The following is a 22,358-nucleotide window of genomic DNA, read 5'->3' as shown; positions in this document are numbered from 1 at the left end:
ACTGGGGGTCAGATGTGGGTCTACACCAATGCCATGATTACTGTATATATGTGATAACCTTTGTATGCTTGCAATGCGCAATGATGGAAAAGTACTGGATAATGGAGATGTACTGCTTTAGTTCTCGGGCTGAGAACTGCCTGCACCTGCTGATAGTCATGCAGCCTCAAGGCCGAGATGTTCCGAAAGTAGCAAAGCGCCTGACACTACACAGGTGTGGTTGATGGCTTACAGTAGAGTGAGAAACCACTGTCTAGACATGTTTTTCACATCTTAGACACTTTGTATCTAATCCAATGCAACAATGTTAAGGTATGATTGACGGTAGTTTGTCCACACCAACTAAGCTCAGCAAAAAAAGAAACGTCCCTTTTTCAGGACCCTGTCTTTCAAAGATGGTTCGTAAAAATCCAAATAACTTCACAGATCTTCATTGTAAAGGGTTTAAACACTGTTTCCCATGCTTGCCTCCTGTCTCAGCCTCCAGTATTTATGCTGCAGTAGTTTATGTGTCGGGGGGCTAGGGTCAGTTTGTTATATCTGGAGTACTTTTCCTGTCTTATCCGGTGTCCTGTGTGAATTTAAGTATGCTCTCTCTAATTCTCTCTTTCTCTCTTTCTTTCTCTCTCTCGGAGGACCTGAGCCCTAGGACCATGCCTCAGGACTACCTGGCATGATGACTCCTTGCTGTCCCCAGTCCACCTGGCCATGCTGCTGCTCCAGTTTCAACTGTTCTGCCTGCGGCTATGGAACCCTGACCTGTTCACCGGACGTGCTACCTGTCCCAGACCTGCTGTTTTCAACTCTCTAGAGACAGCAGGAGTGGTAGAGATACTCTTAATGATCGGCTATGAAAAGCCAACTGACATTTACTCCTGAGGTGCTGACTTGCTGCACCCTCGACAACTACTGTGATAATTATTATTTGACCATGCTGGTCAAATATGAACATTTGAACATCTTGGCCATGTTCTGTTATAATCTCCACCCGGCACAGCCAGAAGAGGACTGGCCACCCCTCATAGCCTGGTTCCTCTCTAGGTTTCTTCCTAGGTTTTGGCCTTTCTAGGGAGTTTTTCCTAGCCACCGTGCTTCTACACCTGCATTGCTTGCTGTTTGGGGTTTTAGGCTGGGTTTCTGTACAGCACTTTGATATATCATCTGATGTAAGAAGGGCTATATAAATACATTTGATTTGATTTGTTCAATGAACCATAAACAATTAATGAACATGCACCTGTGGAACGGTAGTTAAGACACTAACAGCTTACAGATGGTAGGCAATTAAGGTCACAGTTATGAAAACTTAGGACACTAAAGAGACCTTTCTACTGACTCTGAAAAACACCAAAAGAAAGATGCCCAGGGTCCCTGCTCATCTGTGTGAACGTGCCTTAGACACATCGTCCTCGCAGTGGCAGACCACGTGTAACAACACCTGCACAGAATCGGTACATCTGAACATCACACCTGCGGGACAGGTACAGGATGGCAACAACAACTGCCTGAATTACACCAGGAATGCACAATCCCTCCATCAGTGCTCAGACTGTCTGCAATAGGCTGAGGGAGGCTGGACTGAGGGCTTGTAGGGCTGTTGTAAGGCAGGTCCTCACCAGTCATCACCGGCAACAACGGCACCTATGGGCACAAACCCATCGTCGCTGGACCAGGCAGGACTGGCAAAAAGTGCTCTCCACTGACGAGTCGCAGTTTTGTCTCACCAGGGGTGATGGTCGGATTCACGTTTATCGTCGAAGGAATGAGCGTTACACCGAGGCCTGCACTCTGGAGCGGGATCGATTTGGAGGTGGAGGGTTCGTCATGGTCTGGGGCGGTGTGTCACAGCATCATCGGACTGAGCTTGTTGTCATTGCAGGCAATCTCAATGCTGTATGTTACAGGGAAGGCATCCTCCTCCCTCATGTGGTACACTTCCTGCAGCTCATCCTGATATGACCCTCCAGCATGACAATGCCACCAGCCATACTGCTCGTTCTGTGCGTGATTTCCTGCAAGACAGGACTGTCCGTGTTCTGCCATGGCCAGCGAAGAGCTCGGATCTCAATCCCATTGAGCACGTCTGGGACCTGTTGGATCAGAGGGTGAGGCCTAGGGCCATTCCCCCCCAGAAATGTCCGAGAACTTGCAGGTGCCTTGGTGGAAGAGTGGGGTAACATCTCACAGCAAGAACTGGCAAATCTGGTGCAGTCCATGAGGAGGAGATGCATTGCAGTACTTAATGCAGTTGGTGGCCACACCATATACTGACTGTTACTTTTGATTTTGACCCCCCCCCCCCTTTGTTCAGGGACACATTATTACATTTCTGTTAGTCACATATCTGTGGAACTTGTTCAGTTTATGTCTCAGTTGTTGAATCTTGTTATGTTCATACAAATATTTACACATGTTAAGTTTGCTGACAGTGACAGTGAGGTGACAGTGAGAGGACGTTTCTTTTTTTTTGCTGAGTTTAGTTTAAAGAGTGTTGTCTCCTGTTTCGCCACACAGATCTTTACTATAGACTACAGAGGTATTCTATGTGTGATTCTCTGTCTGCAATTGCATTTTATTTCTAAAGAGTTTTATATCAAGGTTCCTGTGTCTGTGTCATCTATCTGGAAGACTGATTGATGAAGGAAACTTACATCACCCCGTGCAAAGGACCACCCAACAAGATATTTGTGAAGTTCATAAGAAAATCATTCAATCTTAAGATATTGTTGAGGAATTGCACTTACGAACCATGTTATGAACTTATAAATGTTTTGTTTTGTGAACCCGGCCCCACCACTTTTTTTCCCATGACTTGATAAGACAGTGTTATGTTTGTTCCTTATATAATGACAAACCGGGGCGTAGGTTTAACTACTTTTAATGAACACATACTTCAGCTAGAAAACTCCTTGTTTAGCCATTCAAGGCATTCTTCAACCCCCCCCCCCCCCCCCCCCCATAGCCTGCTGGGTAACATAGTCTAAATGTTATTAACGCATAACAACACAGACAGCCCTCCTGAACAAAGTTTATTATACTTAGGGTGTGTGCGTAAATTCAATCTGGAGTGCCAGAGTGCGCTCAGAGTGCCCTCTGGGCGAGCGTTTCGCTCTCGAAGCGTTCAGAGCAGACACTGGACACTCTGGCCTAGGAGTATGGTTGATCCAAGCGTTCTGCTCTCCGAACTGCAGTCAAGCACCCAAGCTAACTGGCTAATGTTAGCTAGCTTACTAGCTACTTCCACACACAAACCTCACGCTAACCATTTTACTCGCCCTAACGGAACTGGTTTGGCTGGTTTAATGTTATCCAGAGCATTGGTGACTGTAACTGCTGCTGGCAACAATATAATCATGCTTTTTTTTGCCAACGTTTACTGACACAGGCCACATTCAACGGGTGTTGAGCGTTGTCAATTTGTCAGTTATTCTGCGCTCTGGCACACTCAGATGAGAGTGCTCTGAAATCGGAGTAGATAGCCACAGTGAATTTACGAACGCACCCTTAGACATGACACTGGAATTGTCTTTATTGTCATAATCAACATGATAATCAGCGGTAGCATCATCGTCCTCATGATCATCATCATCCTTTGCAACATAATTAATCAAATGTCTAATATTTTACTTTTGTCAAGAAAACCAGCTATACTCAGTAATGGTGAAATGTTCTTACCTGATGTACTACTGTAGAGTCTTTCTGTCAATCTGAACCGATCTCTGTAGGGAAGAACTGCCTATAGTCCCTGTTCGGGAATAATGGGGTTTACAATACACCTATTAATCTCTGTGTTTATTATTGTATATATTCTGAAAACATGTCACCGAAAACATGTCACGTTCTCTCTACCACTAGTTTACAATGGAGTAGAATAAATAGTGTAGAGTAGAATAGAGTAAAACATGGCAGCCATGATCAACAAATGACTGGTCCTTCCTTAGTCAACAACAGAGCCAGTCAAATGACTAGCGACTGTTAGGGCTCTATTCAGTCTGTGTGGCTGAATCGTTCCAGTTTGCACACTAGAAATGTAAAGGAAATCTAAAGGTAATTTCCGATTGAGCCAACATATGCAGGGTTTACCATGAATGCAGTCTCCGCTAACGTGGGAACCTTGATCTTCTTGTATATCTATGATTACAATCATAAAAACCTGCAGTAGTAGTTGTCTGCAGTAGGTCTATGTAAAAGATGGCAGCCATGGTCAACAAATGGCCAAAATAAAAATGCCAAATTTCCAAATTTTTTAAATGTCAAAAGTCACCCTTGATCCAGCAATGCATGTGGGGAGGCTATGCGTGCTGTGCGTGCGATCCATCCTGTACTTTACTGTATTATTTATATTTTTGACTACTTTTACTTTTACTTCACTACATTCCTAAAGAAAATGATGTACTTTTTACTCCGTACATTTTCCCTGACACCCAAAGTAGTTGTTACATTTTGAATGCTTAGCAGGACAAAAAATGGTCTAATTCACACTTATCAAGAAAACATATCTGGTCATCCCTACTGCTTCTGATCTGGTGGACTCACTAAACACATGCTTCATTTGTAAATGATGCCCCTGGCTATCCGTAAATAAAAAACAAGAAAATGGTGGTGTCTGGTTTGCTTAATATAAGGAATTTGAAATTATTTATATTTTTACTTTTACTTTTGATACTTAAGTATATTTTAGCAATAACATTTACTTTGATACTTAAATATATTTAAAACCAAATACTTTTAGACTTTTACTTAAGTAGGATTTTACTGGGTGACTTTCACTTTTACTTGAGTCATTTTCTATTAAGGTATCTTTACTTTTACTCAAGTATGACAATTGGGTACTTTTTCCACCACTGAGCCTAAGTAATTCACTTTTACGTGATATGATAGCACATTTTGTTACTTTGTATTTTTTTTTTTTAAGAATTCGGACATGAGATGAAGGTTACAAATTGTATGAATTAATGGTAGCCTGAACACTTTAGGGTGGCTGTCAGTCAAGAGCTGTCCGTCAAGGCAAGCTCATGAATATCAGCTCCCCGCTCACTCAGCCTGTTCTTTCAGGCTTCTTGGTAGTTAGAGATGAGAGAAAGGGTACTAGGGAAATATTATGGGTGATTCAGAGACTATTTTTACTTGGGAAATAGGATGACTCTGCGGGACCTTTAACAAGTAATATTTTTCCCCTCAAAAAGATAGGGGTCAAAATTATTGGCACCACTGTTTTCAATACCTTTCAATAACTCACATTGCAAGGATAATGACAATGAAACTTTCTCCAAAATGTTTTATGAGATTGGAGAACACATTTGGAGGGATCTTAAACCATTCCTTCATACATAATCTTTCCAGATCTTTCCAGATCCTTGATATTTCGTCAACTGCGCTTATGGACTGCCCTCTTCAATTCAAACCACAGGTTTTTAATGGGGTTCTAGTCCAGGAAACTGAGATGGACATTGCAAAACTTAGATTTTGTAGTCAATTAACAATTTTGGGGGGGACTTTGATGTGTGCTTGGGGTTATTGTTATGCTGGAAGATCCACTTGCGGCCAAGTTTCAGCCTCCTGGCAGAGGCAACCAGGTTTTTGACTAAAATGTCCTGTTACTGGGTAAAGTTCAACATCTGTGGTTTGAAAATCTCTTTCTCAGAGCAGTTGTATTAGTATAAAAGGATACATTTTTCATAAAAGTAGCTCAGTATTTGTATTATTTATTTTATACAGTCTTTTTTTGCTAATCTTTATCAAGGGTGCCAATAATTTTGGACCTGACTGTATATTCTATTCTCGTCTCCAGGTTACCTGTGTGTTTCTGCTTCATTAAAGGACTCAGGAAAGATGGTCCGACGAGAACTGCTGCCTGGTTTAACCAGACTGAATGTCTCGCTCAGTGTAGGGTTGCAAAGTTCCGGAAACTTTCCCAAAATTCCCAGGTTTTCCAGAAATTCTGTCTGGAGGATTCCAGACTTCCTGCTTATTAACTCATGATTCAGACGTACACAACAACCAAAACAGCTTCAGCAGCTAGTACGACAACCACAACTGCAGTTCCTACAACCACAAATGCAGCTTCTACTACTAACAACTACTACAACAACCACAGCTCCTACTACGACAACCACAGCTCCTGCTACGACAACCACAACTGTAGCTCCTACTACGACAATCACAACTACTCCTCGGTGGTCCTTTGTAGCTCAGTTGGTAGAGCAGGGCAATTGTAACGCCAGGGTAGTGGGTTTGATTCCCAGGACTACCCATACGTAAACTGTATGACTGTATGTTGCTTTGGATAAAAGTGTCTGCCAAATGGCATATGTTAAAACTGCAGATCCTACTGTGACAACAACTACACAAGCAACTACTGGGCTACCAACAACTACACAACCAAGATACAGCAGACGGCGAGAGAGGACTAGAACATGGACCTGACTGATCCTGCCGTGCAGGAGGCTATCGTACAGCAGGTGAATCTCTTCCTCTTTGAGAAATTAGAGCCACGTTAGTGTAATCAAGGGTTACTGCTCTGGCCATCTAGTACGGATGTGCCTGTCATCTATAATAGCATTACAAGTACCTTCATAACACATTATGCCATTGTTCATAATGTTTATGACTTTACTGATGTTATGTCTTATGTAGCTGTTATAAAGGCTGTATGAATGCATGCATAAGGGGGCGAACAGTAAAGTGTTAGCCAGTGCTGGCTGCATAGTCAATAGTCAGTAAACAAAATTCCGTTTAAGTTCCTCAGATGAAGAAAGAGCTGAGGGACAAGGGGATGTCTGATGACGTCAAACTGAGATGGAAGGAGCAGCTCGATAGAAAGATCTTGCACAAGGAAGAAAAGGAGAAAAAGAGAGAAGAAACTGATCAGAGTATAAAGGAAGAACTGTAAATGCTATACTGAACAAAAATATAAACGCAACATGCAACAATTTCAAGAATGTTACAGTTCATATAAGGAAATCAGTCAATTTAAATCAATTCATTAGGCCCTAATCTATGGATTTCACATGACTGGGCAGGGACACAGCCATAGGTGGAACTGAGAGGGCATACTGTAGGCCCAGCCACTTGGCAGCCAGGCCCAGCCAATCAGAATTAGTTTTTCCCCACAAAAGGGCTTTATTACAGACAGAAATACTATTGTTCCCAGCACAAGTGTAATGATCAGGATCAGGACAGAAAGAAAGATCAGAACTGGGAAGACAAAAACTAGAGCACACTGGTAGGACTTGATAGTACAAGACAAACTGGCAACAGACAAACAGAAAATGCAGGTATAAATACACAAGGTAATGGGAGACACCTGGTGGGGGTTGGAGACAATCACAAGACAGGTGAAAGATCTTTATTTTAACCAGGCAGGTCATTTTCAGGTCATTTTAACTGCCTTTTTCAGGGGTAGAACGACAGATTTTTACATTGTCAGCTCGGGATTTGATCTTGCAACCTTTCGGTTACAAGTCCAACGCTCTCACCACTAGGTTACCTGCCGCCCCATAAAATCACAATGTGAAACAATTAAATGTACATTTAAGGAGAATTCACCTGACAATACATTTGTTTCTGACATGCAAGAAAAAAAGTCTCTGGGGCATAAATTCTATTCTAGACATTTTATTACGTAGTTCCTGATGTCAAACAATCGAAACATCAATGGAACCCATAGCTGTATGATATTGCATCCATGATTGAAAGCCCCACTCTGTATTTTCAACCATAATTTCAAGTCTAGGACAAACAAGTCTCTTTAAGCATTAGATTCTAGTCTATTCTCTCTAATCTAGTCTATTCTACTCTACTCTATTCTAGTCTATTCTACTCTAATCTAGTCTATTCTATTCTACTCTACTCTATTCTAGTCTATTCTAGTCTATTCTAGTCTATTCTAGTCTATTCTGTACATTTCATTATGCACTAAAGCTTGTGGTGATCTAGGACTGGTTTGTCAAGTTCAGGTGAGGAAAAAGAGAACCCGCCAACTATTTTTGGAACATTCCTAAAGAATAGGCAACACACACACACACACACACACACACACACACACACACACACACACACACACACACACACACACACACACACACACACACACACACACACACACACACACACACACACAGAGACTCTCGACAGACAGAGGGAGAGAAAGAGATCGAGGTGAGGGTATCATGGTTTCTGGCTTTAATAATGTACCGATGTTGAGAAACTGCTGGCATATTTATAACAGTGGATTATTTCAAGAGATATACTTACTTTATAACTTTACCTATACTTACTAGTATTTATGGGTTCAATCTGATTGGAGAATAACCTCATTTCATCTCTTTGTGATTGCATAAGCTAGACAAGAGACCAGATAAGGATCCTCTCCATCAAGATATAGAGGTAACACTTTATTATAACTGTCATGTGTATGACTTTATACATGCATGATATTTTTTTAAATATCATATCACTTTTGGGTACCGTACTGTAACAGATTTCCATTAAAATGGCCAAAAATAGCTCTTTAGCTATTTCTAAAGCAATAATTTGCTTGAACTGTCTGGGAGGTGAAAACTGAAAACTAGCTTTTATTGGCAGGTAGGTTTGGAACTCTCTTTGTTATTGTTCTGTTAACCAATTTACTGCTTTATGATGTCACAATGGAAAGCCGAAACTCCTCTCTTCCTTTGCCATCACTCTCTCCTCTTTCTCCCTCCTTCTCTTCCCTTCCTTTCTCCCTCCTCTCTCTCCTCTCCCTTTGCACTCCCTCTCCCCATGCCCTCTTATCCCCGCGTTCTCTCCTTCCTCTCTCACGTCTCTCCCCTTGCCCTCCCTCTCTCCCTTCCGTCTCTTTCGTTCATCTATGTTTACCTCAGTGTATTTGCATAGCTGGCGCAGGGACTTTTCATTGTAACACACATGCGCACTTGTCTGTGCACACATAAGTTGCGTCCTAAATGGTAACCTATTCCCTTTATAGTACACTACTTTTGACCAGGGCCTATTTGGGATTCAACCATACACACACACACACACACACACGCACACACACACACACACACACACACACACACACACACACACACACACACACACACACACACTTATTTTCCTAAAGCCCCACTCTGCAATTTTTTGAGCAGTATATCTCATTGAATATCATTTATAAATTCCTCATGCGTTATAGCTCAATTGAATTTGAGAGTGGTTACATTTCCCTAGTGTCATACCTCAGTTTTATAGCAAACCAAGAGCAGGCTGCTGTTTTGTTCTTGTTCAAATGACATATTGTGGCTTTAAATCATGGATGTGATATTATACAGCTGTGAATTCAATTGATGTTAAAAGGATCGTGGTTTCAGTTCAGATGTGTTGATGTATGTTGGGTTTCAAATCAGTCGGACAGATAGAAAGAGAAGGAAAGAGCGAAAGGGTAGAGGAGGTGGAGGAGGAAAACAGAAAAAGGTCATAAAAAAAGGAGGATAGGAAAATGAGAGATGGACCTGTGAGCGATACAGAGAGCAACAGAGAGGAAGAAGGAGGGAGAGAGAGAAAAAGAGAGGGGGGAGAGCAAGCAACAGTCAGCCAGACTAACATAAAACAACTTGAAAAACAAGGTAGGTTACTGGTTTCGACTTTAACTTTTTGTTTTGTTACTGATAGCTGTGATTTTTGTATCAAAGTAATTCAACCGTGTGTGCTATCTTCCTACACTCTTAGAAAAAAGGGTTCCGAAAGGGTTCTTCAGCTGTCCCCATAGGAGAACCTTGGAAATTGTTTCCTCTGTGAAAAGGGTTCTTCATGGAACCTTAAAGGGTTCTACCTGGAAGAAAAAAGGGGTTATTCAAAGGGATCTCGTATGGGGACAGCCAAAGAACCATTTTAGGTTCTAGATAGCACCTTTTTTTCTAAGAATGTAGTGTAGCCTAGTGTCACAACACTAATAACTGAGACTGGGAGATTCAGATAAACGATCTTAATTTGAGCCAGTTTGCAACAGCAGGAAAAATAATCCTGCAGCAACAGGAAATGTGAATATTTATGTGGATTATAATTAATGAGCATTTTTTGTAGGGGTTGATGTATCTTTCGTAAATTCAGGGTGATCAAATTAAGATCCTTCATCTGTACCCATTTGTAAACAGTTATGTAGACCTAAATATTATTTGAAATGTGGAAATGCAGTTTTATTCATTTGTGTTACATATCATTTGAAATGCAGTTGAGTATAGTTTTTGTTCATTTGTTTAGAATTCTCCTCATTCACATATTGCTCTTTGAGATAGAGAGAGAGAAGAAAGACATGAATGAGTGTCATGATAATTGCTAGGGGTGCGTCACTATCATGTCACAGACCAACAGGGAGGAGGACAGGGAGCGTCAGAACAGACATGGATTCAAATGCTATTTGAAATCTTTCACATACTTCAAGCATTTGCTCTAGCCTGCCTAGAGTGCAAGATGGGTGGGGTTTACAGATTTGGGACTAGTCTATTGGTCCAATACGGCTGGAAAGGTCAATCAAGCATGATTTAAAATGCTACTTGAACCCAGGTCTGCATTAGTGGAGTCATCAGTGGGTGTAGCAGGGTGGAGTTGCCCATAAACACTGATCTTGTGTCAGTTTTGCATTTCTGTACCTTATGAAAACTTCACCCCTGTCATCAGAGTGAATGAGGAAACACCTTCATCTAGCAGAACTTGTTTAACACAATAGGGAAATGACTGACTGGGAAACGTGTAATCTAACTGGCATTAAAAACCTGACTGACAGCAGTCAACCAAACAGCCTCATTTATTACTTGATTGAAGAAGAGAAAGGCTGTGTTTAGGACAGTAGTTGTTATGTCCTGGTTTAGCATAAGGGGTTAGTCTAACATTTTAGAAAATGTAAGCTTTCCAGTACAATTCTTTATTGGAGAAGAGAAAGGATTGTATTTAGGAAAGTGGTGGTTAGCATTATGGCTTGGTTAGCATAAATAACAGGTGGTTAGCTTTAGCATATGTGGGTAGCATAAGTGGTAATAGAATTATGGTCTGGTTAGCAGTAGTGGTTAGCATGACTTAACACTGAGGATTATGTGTGGGTTTTGGAGTTACTTTTCATCTTTATCTGTTTTGACAGTGAAACATTCCTCCATTTCCATATGGACTTACAGTCTTCCAAGGAAACGACATTGTGCTTCTAGCATGTCTTAGAACTATCCAGAGGACCTGAAGGGACTATACAGTGACTTTGTCTTTTGTTTGTCCTTCAGTCGCCTTTCCCTGACAACAAGGACATAGAGATAAGCACTAAAGTACCATGCAGGACGACCCTGAGGGATACTTGGTGATTGGGGGAAACAGAACGGGAGACATCCACAGGACTGGTAGTGGGTTTGCTGGTGGGGGAGATGGGGGAGACAGGGGAGATGGGCAAGACACAAGCATGGAGCTGAAGGATTTGACCAGCAGCACAACAGACAATGAACATCCGATTGCAGAAGAAGATGAGGGCGGTGACATCATAACGCAAAGGAAGGACATCACAGCAAAAATGAATGACATCAGGACTCAATGTGATGACTTCGGAGATGAGGTCAACGGTGATTCCGAGAGCCAATCAGAGCACAGTGAGCCTCGGGTCTACATAGAGGTGGGCGTGGCTAAGGTGGAGCTAGCCTCGGAACCACTCAAGGCCCAATCGTCTTTCCAAGAATCTCCGGAGTTCCCGTCCACTGCGAGCACTGGTAACCATGGCACTGACATTAAAACAGACACTTTGATGAATGACAGCACAAAATCCAGCAATGACTCTGATAATGATAGCGCTAAAACGACCACTGACACTTATGATAACTTAGATGATAGCGGCAAAGTCAACGGTGAAGATTCTTCGCACAAAAAGAGTACTGATGCCTTTAAATTAAAAACAAACCCACACAATCACAACTCTGATCTGGCCATGATGGACTCCACAACAACCCTCTGCAGACGTAACCACGACAACTACACAACCCCCGACATCCCGTCCGACGACACTTCCACTTCCAGATCGGAAACTTCAGTCCCTCTCAACCAATCGGCCCCTGCGCCCGACATCACATGGGACGACACCCCGAACGTCAGGGAGGGGGGTGAAGGCGACGGTAGACCGCCCTCACAGAGGAGTGTAGCAGAGGGGGTGTGCTGCTGCTACAGAGCAGTACACAAGGCCTTCATAAGGTCTGTATGATTTTTACCTTTTAAAACTGTATTTTAATTATTTTAATTTATTTTGTAGGTATTTTTTACACTTTATTTTATTCAAACAGCAAAAAATCAAGGGGGGAGACGGACAAGTGGGAGAAACAGTGGACACAGGGATTGAACCCCTGTCTCCAGTGGAGAGTAGTACATGTGACTTAAGCCGTGGAATGTTACCACGACACCACGGCTCTGCACTAAACATACATTTTAAATGTGTATTGTTTGTTGCATAATTCCAGCGTGTGCTTATTCTTCACATTTGTGGAAACCGTCAATTGTATCAAATCATTTAGCCTTCAATGCTATTGATACCAATGTTATGTTGCCTTTATTGAAATAAACCCTTCTCTCATAAGGTGCCTAGAGGAGACACCAGCCATGCTCCCTGGACTGTTGCTGGCCATGGGCTTCTGTGTGGCTATCATCATCCTTATACCAACTACCGGAAGGCTGAAAGAGGTGGGGGGGATGTAGGGGATAGAGGGGGAGATGGAGGGGGAGATGGAAGGGTAGGGGGAGGTAGAGGGGAAGGAGTATGGAGTATGGACTCTGGGGCTATAATCAATCTCATCCCAGCCACAAGCAGGGTGAGAGAGCTGGGGGGAAGGAGGATGTGTGGATGGTGTACCGTAGCCAGGGGTAAGAGCTAGGAGGATGGGGAGGTAAATGAAGGGTTGAGGTGCTGTTTTGGATTCTAGATATATTTATAATTGAATTAACAAACTATTAACCATTTTCAACCTTCTCAATTTTCCCTTCTCCCTTCTCTTCCCCCACCTCTCCCCCCCCCCCCCTTCTATCTCTCTCCCTTTCACACTCCCTCTCCAGAGTATCAGTGTGGTGTATGTTGCGGTGTTTAACTCCCTCTGGCTCTCGCTCTCTCTCTCCCACTCTCCAGAACATCAGTGTCCATGTAGGGGCCCTGTCTGTGGTCTGTGTGGTGCTGTGTTTGAGCACAGCCCTGCTGGTGGCCCTGCCCTGGCTGGCCGTGGTGAGGCGGTGTGGGGGAGCGCTGTCACTTTGCCTCTGGGGGGCCCTGTATGTCACAGCTATAGTCTTCACCTTCACCGGAGGGCCCGTCACCGCATGGGAACAGGTCAGACAGGAGAAGGGACCGGGTTGAGGGAAGGGTTGGAAGGGTAGGGGGTGGGGTGAGGAGCAGGTCAAAGATAGGGATGGGGGGGGTGGAGAATTAATGAGGGGGGAGGAGCAGGTCAAGGCCTGTATTCACAAAGCGTCTTAGTGTGCGTGTGCTGATCTCTGATCAGGTCCTCCCTGTCCATGTAATCTTATTGATTATGATCTAAAAGGGAAAACTGATCCTAGATCAGCACTTATTCTGAGACGTGGCGAGCTGTTAGCGAGAACTTTCTTTCACTGTCTCTCTCTCTTTCCCTCCCTTCCTCCCTTTACAGGTAGCGTTCTTCCTCTTCCTGTCTCTGTGTGTGTACACGGTGCTGCCCCTGTCCCTAGCCTGGGCTCTGATGGTGGGCATAGGGACCAGTGTGTCACACATCATCATCATCAGTGTCTACGTTCCCGTCACCAGGCCTAACACACCAGACCTGGCAGTGCAGGTAAAAGAAACATAGTAGCACGCACGCACGCACGCACGCACGCACGCACGCACGCACGCACGCACGCACGCACACACACACACACACACACACACACACACACACACACACACACACACACACACACAGATAGATAGATAGATAGATAGATAGATAGATAGATAGATAGATAGATAGATAGATAGATAGATAGATAGATAGATAGATAGATAGATAGATAGATAGATAGATAGATAGATAGATAGATAGATAGATAGATAGATAGATAGATAGATAGATAGATAGATAGATAGATAGATAGATAGATAGATAGATAGATAGATAGATAGATAGATAGATAGATAGAAACACCCACATAGACATAGATAGAAACACCGACATAGACATAGATAGACACACGTAGACATACACTACCGTTCAAAAATTTGGGATCACTTAGAAATGTCCTTGTTTATGAAAGAAAATAACATTTTTTGACCATTAATATAAAATCAAATTGATCAGAAATACAGTGTAGACATTGTTAATGTTGTAAATGACTATTGTAGCTGGAAACGGCAGATTTTTTATGGAATATCTACATAGGAGTACAGAGGCCCATTATCAGCAACCATCACTCCTGTGTTCCAATGGCACGTTGTGTTAGCTAATCCAAGTTTATCATTTTAAAAGGCTAAACGATCATTAGAAAACCCTTTTGCAATTATGTTAGCACAGCTGAAAACTGTTGATCTGATTAAAGAAGCAATAAAACTGGCCTTCTTTAGACTAGTTGAGTATCTGGAGCATCAGCATTTGTGGGTTCAATTACAGGCTCAAAATGGTCAGAAACAAATAACTTTCTTCTGAAACTCGTCAGTCTATTCTTGTTCTGAGAAGTGAAGGCTATTCCATGCGAGAAATTGCCAATGGACAAAAAATGTGCTTTCCTTTCAAAAACAAGGACATTTCCTTAGTGACCCCAAACTTTTGAACGGTAGTGTAGATAGACACACACATAAACATAGATAGACACACAAACACACACATAGATAGACACGCACACACAGAAACCCTATTCACACTATTGTGCCGACGCAAATCAGATATTTTCTTTATATATTGTCATTGTGGATTTGGTTTCGGCAACTTTAAGGGTTGTGTACCCATGAAGTCCAGCACAGTAGAACTTGGTTTGTCTCAGCTCGGTGCCGTGGTATGAAAGAAACACCCACACTAAATGTTCTGCAAATGGAAAGGTCACAGGCAAACTCTTGCAAATGAGTTGCAGAGAACGAAAGAATGAATTACAGTAAGCACACAGACACAGACATAGACACACTCACATTTGCATCGTCTGATAGCATCCCTATTCAAATTCGCCAGGACACTGTGTACGCTAGCACAGTCCACAACACACTGTTTCCTATGTTGTTTGTGTGTCTAAGTTCAGCTTGGTACGACATGGCGGTTCTGTCGTTTTACTGAACAATGATAAGTAAGAACCCCACCTGCTATGCTGCTGTGCCCGTTCTCCCTTTGTTTCCCCCATCCCTCTATCTCTCTCTCCTTATCCTCTCTCCCTGTCGACCTGCCCGCTCTATCTTTCTCACTCTCCCTCCCTCCATTTCCTACTCTCTCATCTACTCACCCAACCCCTCCCCCCTCTAACCCCCCCCCCCTCTTTTCCTCCCTCTCGCCACTCCCTCATTGCAAATAAGAATTTGATCTTAATTGACTTGCCTTGGTTAAATGTTTTTTTTTATATAAAAACGTCTCTCTCTCCCCCTCCTCCCCGCTCTCCCTCCCTGACAGCTGGTGGCCAATGCTGTGTTGTTTTTGTGTGTGAACTGTGTGGGAGTTTTTCACCTGTGGCTGACTGAGCATGCCCACAGGAAGTCCAGTAAGAAGAAAGAGAGGTTCAGCGCCATGCGCTCCCAGAGGGACATGCAAAAACACCAGCAGGTAGCTGAATCAATTAAACTTGTTCAGTTCAATTCGATTCAGTTCAACTCGACTCAATAAAATTCTATAGTCCTATTAATCAATCCCCTCAGAGCCCATCAAAGGGCATCCTCTTCCAAGAGCGCTTTCAGTCATAGATGCCCACCTTTATGACCTGCATGCAAACAGTCCGCTACTGTAAGTCAATAGTTTGATCATTTAATCAATGAACACACAAACCCTCCTCATGCCCCTCCCCTTGACAACAGGAGCACCTCCTCCTGTCTGTGTTGCCACGATATATCGCCATGGAGCTGAAGACGGAGATCATCAAACGACTGTCGGAGAATAAAGAGAAAGGACAGAACTTTCACAGTCTGTACATCCGGCAACACAAAGATGTCAGGTGAGGAAACGTGCGCTTATACACACAACACAATGGATAACATGACTGTTAAATAGCCATCACTAGCTGGCTTCCACCCAGTTACGCAACCCTGCACCTTAGAGGCTGCTGCCCTAAATATATATAGACTTGGAATAAATGGCCACGTTAAGAATTGAACACTAGTCACTTTAGTGAGGTTTAAATAACGTTTACATATTGCTTTACTCATCTCATATGTATATACTGTGTTCTATTCTACTGTATTTTAGTCAATGCCACTCCGACATTGCTCAATGTAATATTTATATATTTCTTAATTCCATTCTTTTACTTTTAGATGTGTGTGTATCGTTGTGAATTGTTAGAAACTACTGCATTGTTGGAGCTGGGAACACAAGCATTTCGCTACATCTGCAATAACATCTGCTAAATATGTGTTTGTGACCAATCAAATTTGATTTGATGTGATGAATATAACCTTGTCTGAGACCTGGGCCAGGATTCATAAAGTGTGTCAGAGTCAGAATTCTGCTCTAGGAACAGTTTTGTCTTATATAATCATAATAAATAAGATTACACGGAAAGAGGGGGCCTGATCCTAGAGCCTGAGGACTTTTGTTAACTTCCAGGTTTTATCTGATAGGGCTAAAGCAGACCTAGTCCAGGGTCTATACCTGGTCACTACCATCCCTGTTGTGTCCTTCACTCTCTAGTATTCTGTATGCTGACATTGTGGGGTTTACTAAGCTGGCCAGTACCTGTTCTCCTGAGGAGCTGGTGGGAGTCCTCAATAAGCTCTTCGGCAGGTTCGATGACATTGCCAAGGTGAGAGCTTCCCTTAACCAATCAGTCAGTCACCTTTCCCCTCACCTTGCCCTGGGCTGGATGTATAGGTATAGAAATGTTTTGGCTAGCTAGAGATTCTCTCAACACAATATCTCAACTACAGGTCAATGGATCCTTATGATGTAGTGCACATTTACTGAGGCAACTTGACTATTATTGTCTCTCTCTCTCTCTCCTCCCTCTTCTCTCCCTATACCCATCCACCCTTCTCCCCCTCTCTCTCTCTCCTCCCTCCTCGCTCCCTATACCCATCCACCCTTCTCCCCCTGTCTCTCTCTCCTCCCTTCTCTCTCCCTATACCCATCCACCCTTCTCCCCCTCTCTCTCTCTCCTCCCTCCTCCCTCCTCTCTCCCTATACCCATCCACCCTTCTCCCCCTCTCTCTCTCTCTCCTCCCTTCTCTCTCCCTATACCCATCCACCCTTCTCCCCCTCTCTCTCTCTCCTCCCTCCTCTCTCCCTATACCCATCCACCCTTCTCCCCCTCTCTCTCTCTCCTCCCTCCTCTCTCCCTATACCCATCCACCCTTCTCCCCCTCTCTCTCTCTCCTCCCTCCTCTCTCCCTATACCCATCCACCCTTCTCCCCTCTCTCTCTCCCTCCTCCCTCCTCTCTCCCTATACCCATCCACCCTTCTCCCCCCCTCTCTCTCTCCTCCCTCCTCTCTCCCTATACCCATCCACCCTTCTCCCCCTCTCTCTCTCTCTCTCCTCCCTCCTCTCTCCCTATACCCATCCACCCTTCTCCCCCTCTCTCTCTCTCCTCCCTCCTCTCTCCCTATACCCATCCACCCTTCTCCCCCTCTCTCTCTCTCTCCTCCCTCCTCTCTCCCTATACCCATCCACCCTTCTCCCCCCCTCTCTCTCTCCTCCCTCCTCTCTCCCTATACCCATCCACCCTTCTCCCCCTCTCTCTCTCTCTCCTCCCTCCCTATACCCATCCACCCTTCTCCCCCCTCTCTCTCTCTCCTCCCTCCTCCCTCCCTATACCCATCCACCCTTCTCCCCCTCTCTCTCTCTCCTCCCTCCTCTCTCCCTATACCCATCCACCCTTCTCCCCCTCTCTCTCTCTCCCCCCCCCTCTCTCCCTATACCCATCCACCCTTCTCCCCCTCTCTCTCTCTCCTCCCTCCTCTCTCCCTATACCCATCCACCCTTCTCCCCCTCTCTCTCTCTCCAGAAGAACGAGTGTTTGCGCATAAAGATCCTGGGTGATTGTTACTATTGTGTGTCGGGTCTGCCAGACCCCATCCCAGCCCACGCCAGGAACTGTGTTCAGATGGGACTCGACATGTGCACGGCTATCAAGTCAGTCTGCCAATCAATCAATCGATAATTCAATCACTGCTCTCCATCACCACTCATATATAGGTCTCTCCTTTATCTGTATCTAACTGTCATCCAATATGTGTCAATCAACTCCATGTGTATCACCTCTGAGAATCACTTTAGTGAATTGCTTATACAGATTGTTATAGAAAGGTATATCATTTTATGATAACATGTAAATATTTAAATTATTAATCTCAATCACATGTGCTTATCTACTTTATTAAATTTAGACATATTTCTGACATATCACCTTATGATGCTGCCATAAATATGATTTAATGCAAAAATAGTTGAACATAATCTGTATGACATTGGTTTGAGGTCCTGGCTGATTGTTGTAACCATGGTTATAACCATGTCATGTCCTGTAGTAAACTACGGGAGGCTACTGGTGTGGAGATCAGTATGAGAGTGGGTGTGCACTCCGGCAACGTTCTCTGTGGCGTGATTGGTCTACAGAAGTGGCAGTACGACGTCTGGTCACATGACGTGACCCTGGCCAACCATATGGAGTCTGGGGGCATGCCAGGGTAAGGAACCAGGAAATGCATGTGCTTGTGTTATAATCGGTGTCATAAACTGTTATAAATGTGTAATAAGATGACATACATGTGTTATAAACTATTGTAAATGTGTAATAGACGTGTTATACATGTGTTATTATGTTTGTGTGTGATATCTTTACGCAAATATGCTTTCTGCAAGTGTGTGTTCAGGAGGCAGGGCACAATTTAACAGTTAATTCAGATAGAAACACCTTACGTAAAACAAATATGATTGTTTGCCATGCAGAAAAGGAATTGTGCCTGTTCTATTCATTACATTTCTACTTGCAATGTTTCCCACCCAAGGCGTGTCCACATCACAGAGGAGACACTGGGACACTTAGCTGGGGTGTACCAAATGGAGGACACTGACGGGGGAAGCCGGGATGCTCTGCTAAAGGGGAGGAAAACCTACCTGGTGATCGACCCCCATAAGGAAGACACCACCTCTAAGAGGAAGGAAAAGGTGTGTGCAATGTGCATGTTTTAGAAAGCCTGTCCTTGTATCTCTGTGTGTGTGTATGTACGCGTTTAAATTCTCTTAGATGCCTGCACCTGTACAAAAATGATGTGTGTACATGTTTCAGCATGTGTGTGTGTGCATGCATCACTGATGTGTGTGCGTGGCTGTGTGTGTGTGTGTGTGTGTGTTTGTGTGTGCGTGCGTGCATACCTGACGTTTGTGTGTGTGTGTGTGTGTGTGTGCAGTGTGATTACATCATTAAGACACACAAATTACTGGAGGGAGTCAGAGATCAAGCCTAACCAGAAGAAAAAATACCTGTTCCCGACTCTCTTCCTCCTGTTGCTGCGGGGCTTCGCGGATTCTGCTGTTACGTTCCTAATAGGCTACACCAGGGGTCGGCAACCTTTTCCATTTGGAGTGGCAATTTATCTTACCATTTCTACCAATCTGTGTGCCAGTTATGATTTTTATATGCACATTTTCATTGAACAGTTCAATTTAATTTATAACAAAGTCTTCATATCTCAAAATCTAAATTCTGAAAGTAACTTCTATTGCCATTTCCAACTATGTAAAATAGTCTACATAAAGCCAACAAATAAAAACATTGCCACCTGCAGGTAGAAAATATCCTGATAAAAATAAATATCCTATAAATCACATTGGCTCAGCCTGGCCTGCCTGCAGGGAACTTGAAATGTTGTATCAACAACTAACTGGGGTTGAAGCTCTGCTAGCAAACTTGCAACATTGTATTAAATATTCTGGGTTCTCAGAGTTTCCACTCCAGTGAGCTCCAGAAAGACATAGCTGTAGGGTATTTGTGCAAGAGAGAAGTAATCAGTCAGGCCTATTTTATGAGGTTTCCACCGGATCAGAGCATTACATTTTTTCTCCCCATTTCACTCTATCGAAAGAGAGCTGGAAAGATTTTTCAAATAGGCTTCATTGATGAACTATTGTCATTCTCAATGGATGTAAAAACAGACTTTGTTGACTTGCTGTTTGAGGTGAAGAAAAAATTACTTTGAGAAGTTCCACAGTGGTGGTGAGTTAAGACAATCGGAAATACTATCAGATCCCCAAATGGGCACATTTATAGGCCTACATTTGTGCGCAGGCCAGGTAGCCTAGCCTATAATCAGGTGTGTGTCCTTACTCGACATTGACAGGGGGGCTACAAACAAACGACAATGAATAAATTGTCAATTCCTAAATGGATGAATTAAACAAAAACGTGTTCCTCACAAGTGTAGCCTAAAGGTTGTGCAGTCCGCAAACAACGTGTCCACTCCGACAATGAGAACGGTAAAAGACTGTAATAATAATATACTGAATGCATTAACAGAAATTACCATAACCAAACAAACATTGTAGATTAGAAATTATGAGAATTAACGGTAAATGTACTACTGGTGATACTGGTGGGCCATCCCCGCGGTCTCCAATGGATTAGTCCACTGAGACAGGCGTGAATCAGACAGGTGCCTCATGTGCCCCAAAAAAATATATATACTGTATGTATTTTAGACTGTTCGGCTAATAACATTTCTGTTGACGAACAGCCTATCGACCAAACAATCAACCAGTCGACTAAATGGGGTCAGCCCTAGTGTGCATGCCTGCATCCCTGATGTTTGCATGTGTTCCAGACAAACATCCTGACGGTCAGTGGTCATAAGCAGCGAGCCTCAGTGAGGATGTCTCAGTACCTGCAGTCCTGGCAGACCATCTGTCCATTCTCTGACCTCAGCAACCCTGAGGCCACACCCACCCAGCTGCCAATCAACCCGACCTGCGCCAGCACGAACCAATCACAGCCATCCGCAGTGAGTAATGTACCTGTTGAACCCGCCTACCTTCTCTGTTCACTCAGACACGTATACACACACACTCAACGCTGATCCACACTTATGCCATTCACACACAATCATGCCAACATGCATGACAAACTTTCACAAACACACACCCCATATCCCATCCCACCCACTCATATTCCTAAGTAAGTAACATACCAGGGTCATAAGGCACCAAGTGGAAGTAAACTTACCTGGACTTGTCCAACAAGAAACACACATTTTTAAACGTTTACCATTGTGTGCCCTAATGAACATGACCCTGTTAGTCCCTTCTACCTTCTCCTATTACACACACATGCATGACATACTTTCACAAATACAGACACCCTAAATCTTTCTCCCACTCATTCTTATGCCTTTCATGAACATATTGCCTTAGCAATCCTAACAATGTTCACAAAATTATTTTGTCTCTCTTTTTTCTCTTCTGTCAATCTTTCAATATTGGCAGAGTTAATCTTATGTATTCAGAGTGAACTCGAACATTGTGTGTGTGTGTGTGTATGTGTGTGTGTGTGTGTGTGTGTGTGTGTGTGTGTGTGTGTGTGTGTGTGTGTGTGTGTGTGTGTGTGTGTGTGTGTGTGTGTGTGTGTGTGTGTGTGTGTGTGTGTGTGTGTGTGTGTGTGTGTGTATGTGTTACATTTGTGTTACAATCAGAGGGGAAAAAAACTCTAGACCACCTTTACGAAACACACAGAGACGCGTACAAAGCTCTCCCTCGATCTGACCATAACTCTATCCTCCTGATTCCTGCTTACACGAAAAAACTAAAGCAGGAAGTACCAGTTACTCGCACAATACGGAAATGGTCAGATGATGCAGATGCTAAGCTACAGGACTGGTTTGCTAGCACACACTGGAATATGTTCCGGGATTCTTCCGATGGCATTGAGGAGTATACCACATCAGTCACTGGCTTCATCAATAAGTGCATTGATGACGTCGTCCCCACAGTGACGGTACGAACATACCCCAAACAGAAGCCATGGATTACAGGCAACATCCGCACTGAGCTAAAGAGTAGAGTTGCCGCTTTCAAGGAGCGGGACTCTAACCCAGACGCTTATAAGAAATTCTGCTATGCCGACGAACCATCAAACAGGCAAAGCGTCAATACAGGACTAAGATTGAATCGTACATCACCGGCTTGCAAACTATTACGGACTGCAAAGGAAAGCACAGCCGCGAGCTGCCCAGTGACACGT

General features: G+C 43.5%; 1 protein-coding gene across 2 annotated transcripts in view; it reads left to right on the top strand.

The window, feature by feature from the left end:
* Positions 1 to 8,104: 8,104 nt before the first annotated feature.
* LOC120049786 (adenylate cyclase type 4-like) overlaps positions 8,105 to 22,358 on the top strand; it is a 30,866-nt gene continuing 16,612 nt past the window's right edge. The window contains exons 1-13 of one of the 2 annotated variants that reach the window (XM_038996202.1): positions 8,133 to 8,160; positions 8,348 to 8,388; positions 11,114 to 12,195; positions 12,576 to 12,678; positions 13,118 to 13,315; positions 13,635 to 13,796; positions 15,591 to 15,740; positions 15,989 to 16,125; positions 16,821 to 16,932; positions 18,132 to 18,259; positions 18,655 to 18,813; positions 19,135 to 19,294; positions 20,947 to 21,123. In XM_038996202.1, the coding sequence (XP_038852130.1) occupies positions 11,294 to 12,195; positions 12,576 to 12,678; positions 13,118 to 13,315; positions 13,635 to 13,796; positions 15,591 to 15,740; positions 15,989 to 16,125; positions 16,821 to 16,932; positions 18,132 to 18,259; positions 18,655 to 18,813; positions 19,135 to 19,294; positions 20,947 to 21,123 (2,388 nt within the window). In that variant the 5' untranslated portion in view covers positions 8,133 to 8,160; positions 8,348 to 8,388; positions 11,114 to 11,293. Of the gene's footprint in view, positions 8,389 to 11,113; positions 12,196 to 12,575; positions 12,679 to 13,117; positions 13,316 to 13,634; positions 13,797 to 15,590; positions 15,741 to 15,988; positions 16,126 to 16,820; positions 16,933 to 18,131; positions 18,260 to 18,654; positions 18,814 to 19,134; positions 19,295 to 20,946; positions 21,124 to 22,358 lie in introns of both variants that reach the window. The other variant, XM_038996203.1, reaches the window with a different exon arrangement.

Source organism: Salvelinus namaycush, chromosome 6 (genome assembly GCF_016432855.1).
Source record: "Salvelinus namaycush isolate Seneca chromosome 6, SaNama_1.0, whole genome shotgun sequence".
Lineage (NCBI taxonomy): Eukaryota > Metazoa > Chordata > Actinopteri > Salmoniformes > Salmonidae > Salvelinus > Salvelinus namaycush.
This window is presented reverse-complemented; position numbering and strand designations above follow the sequence as displayed.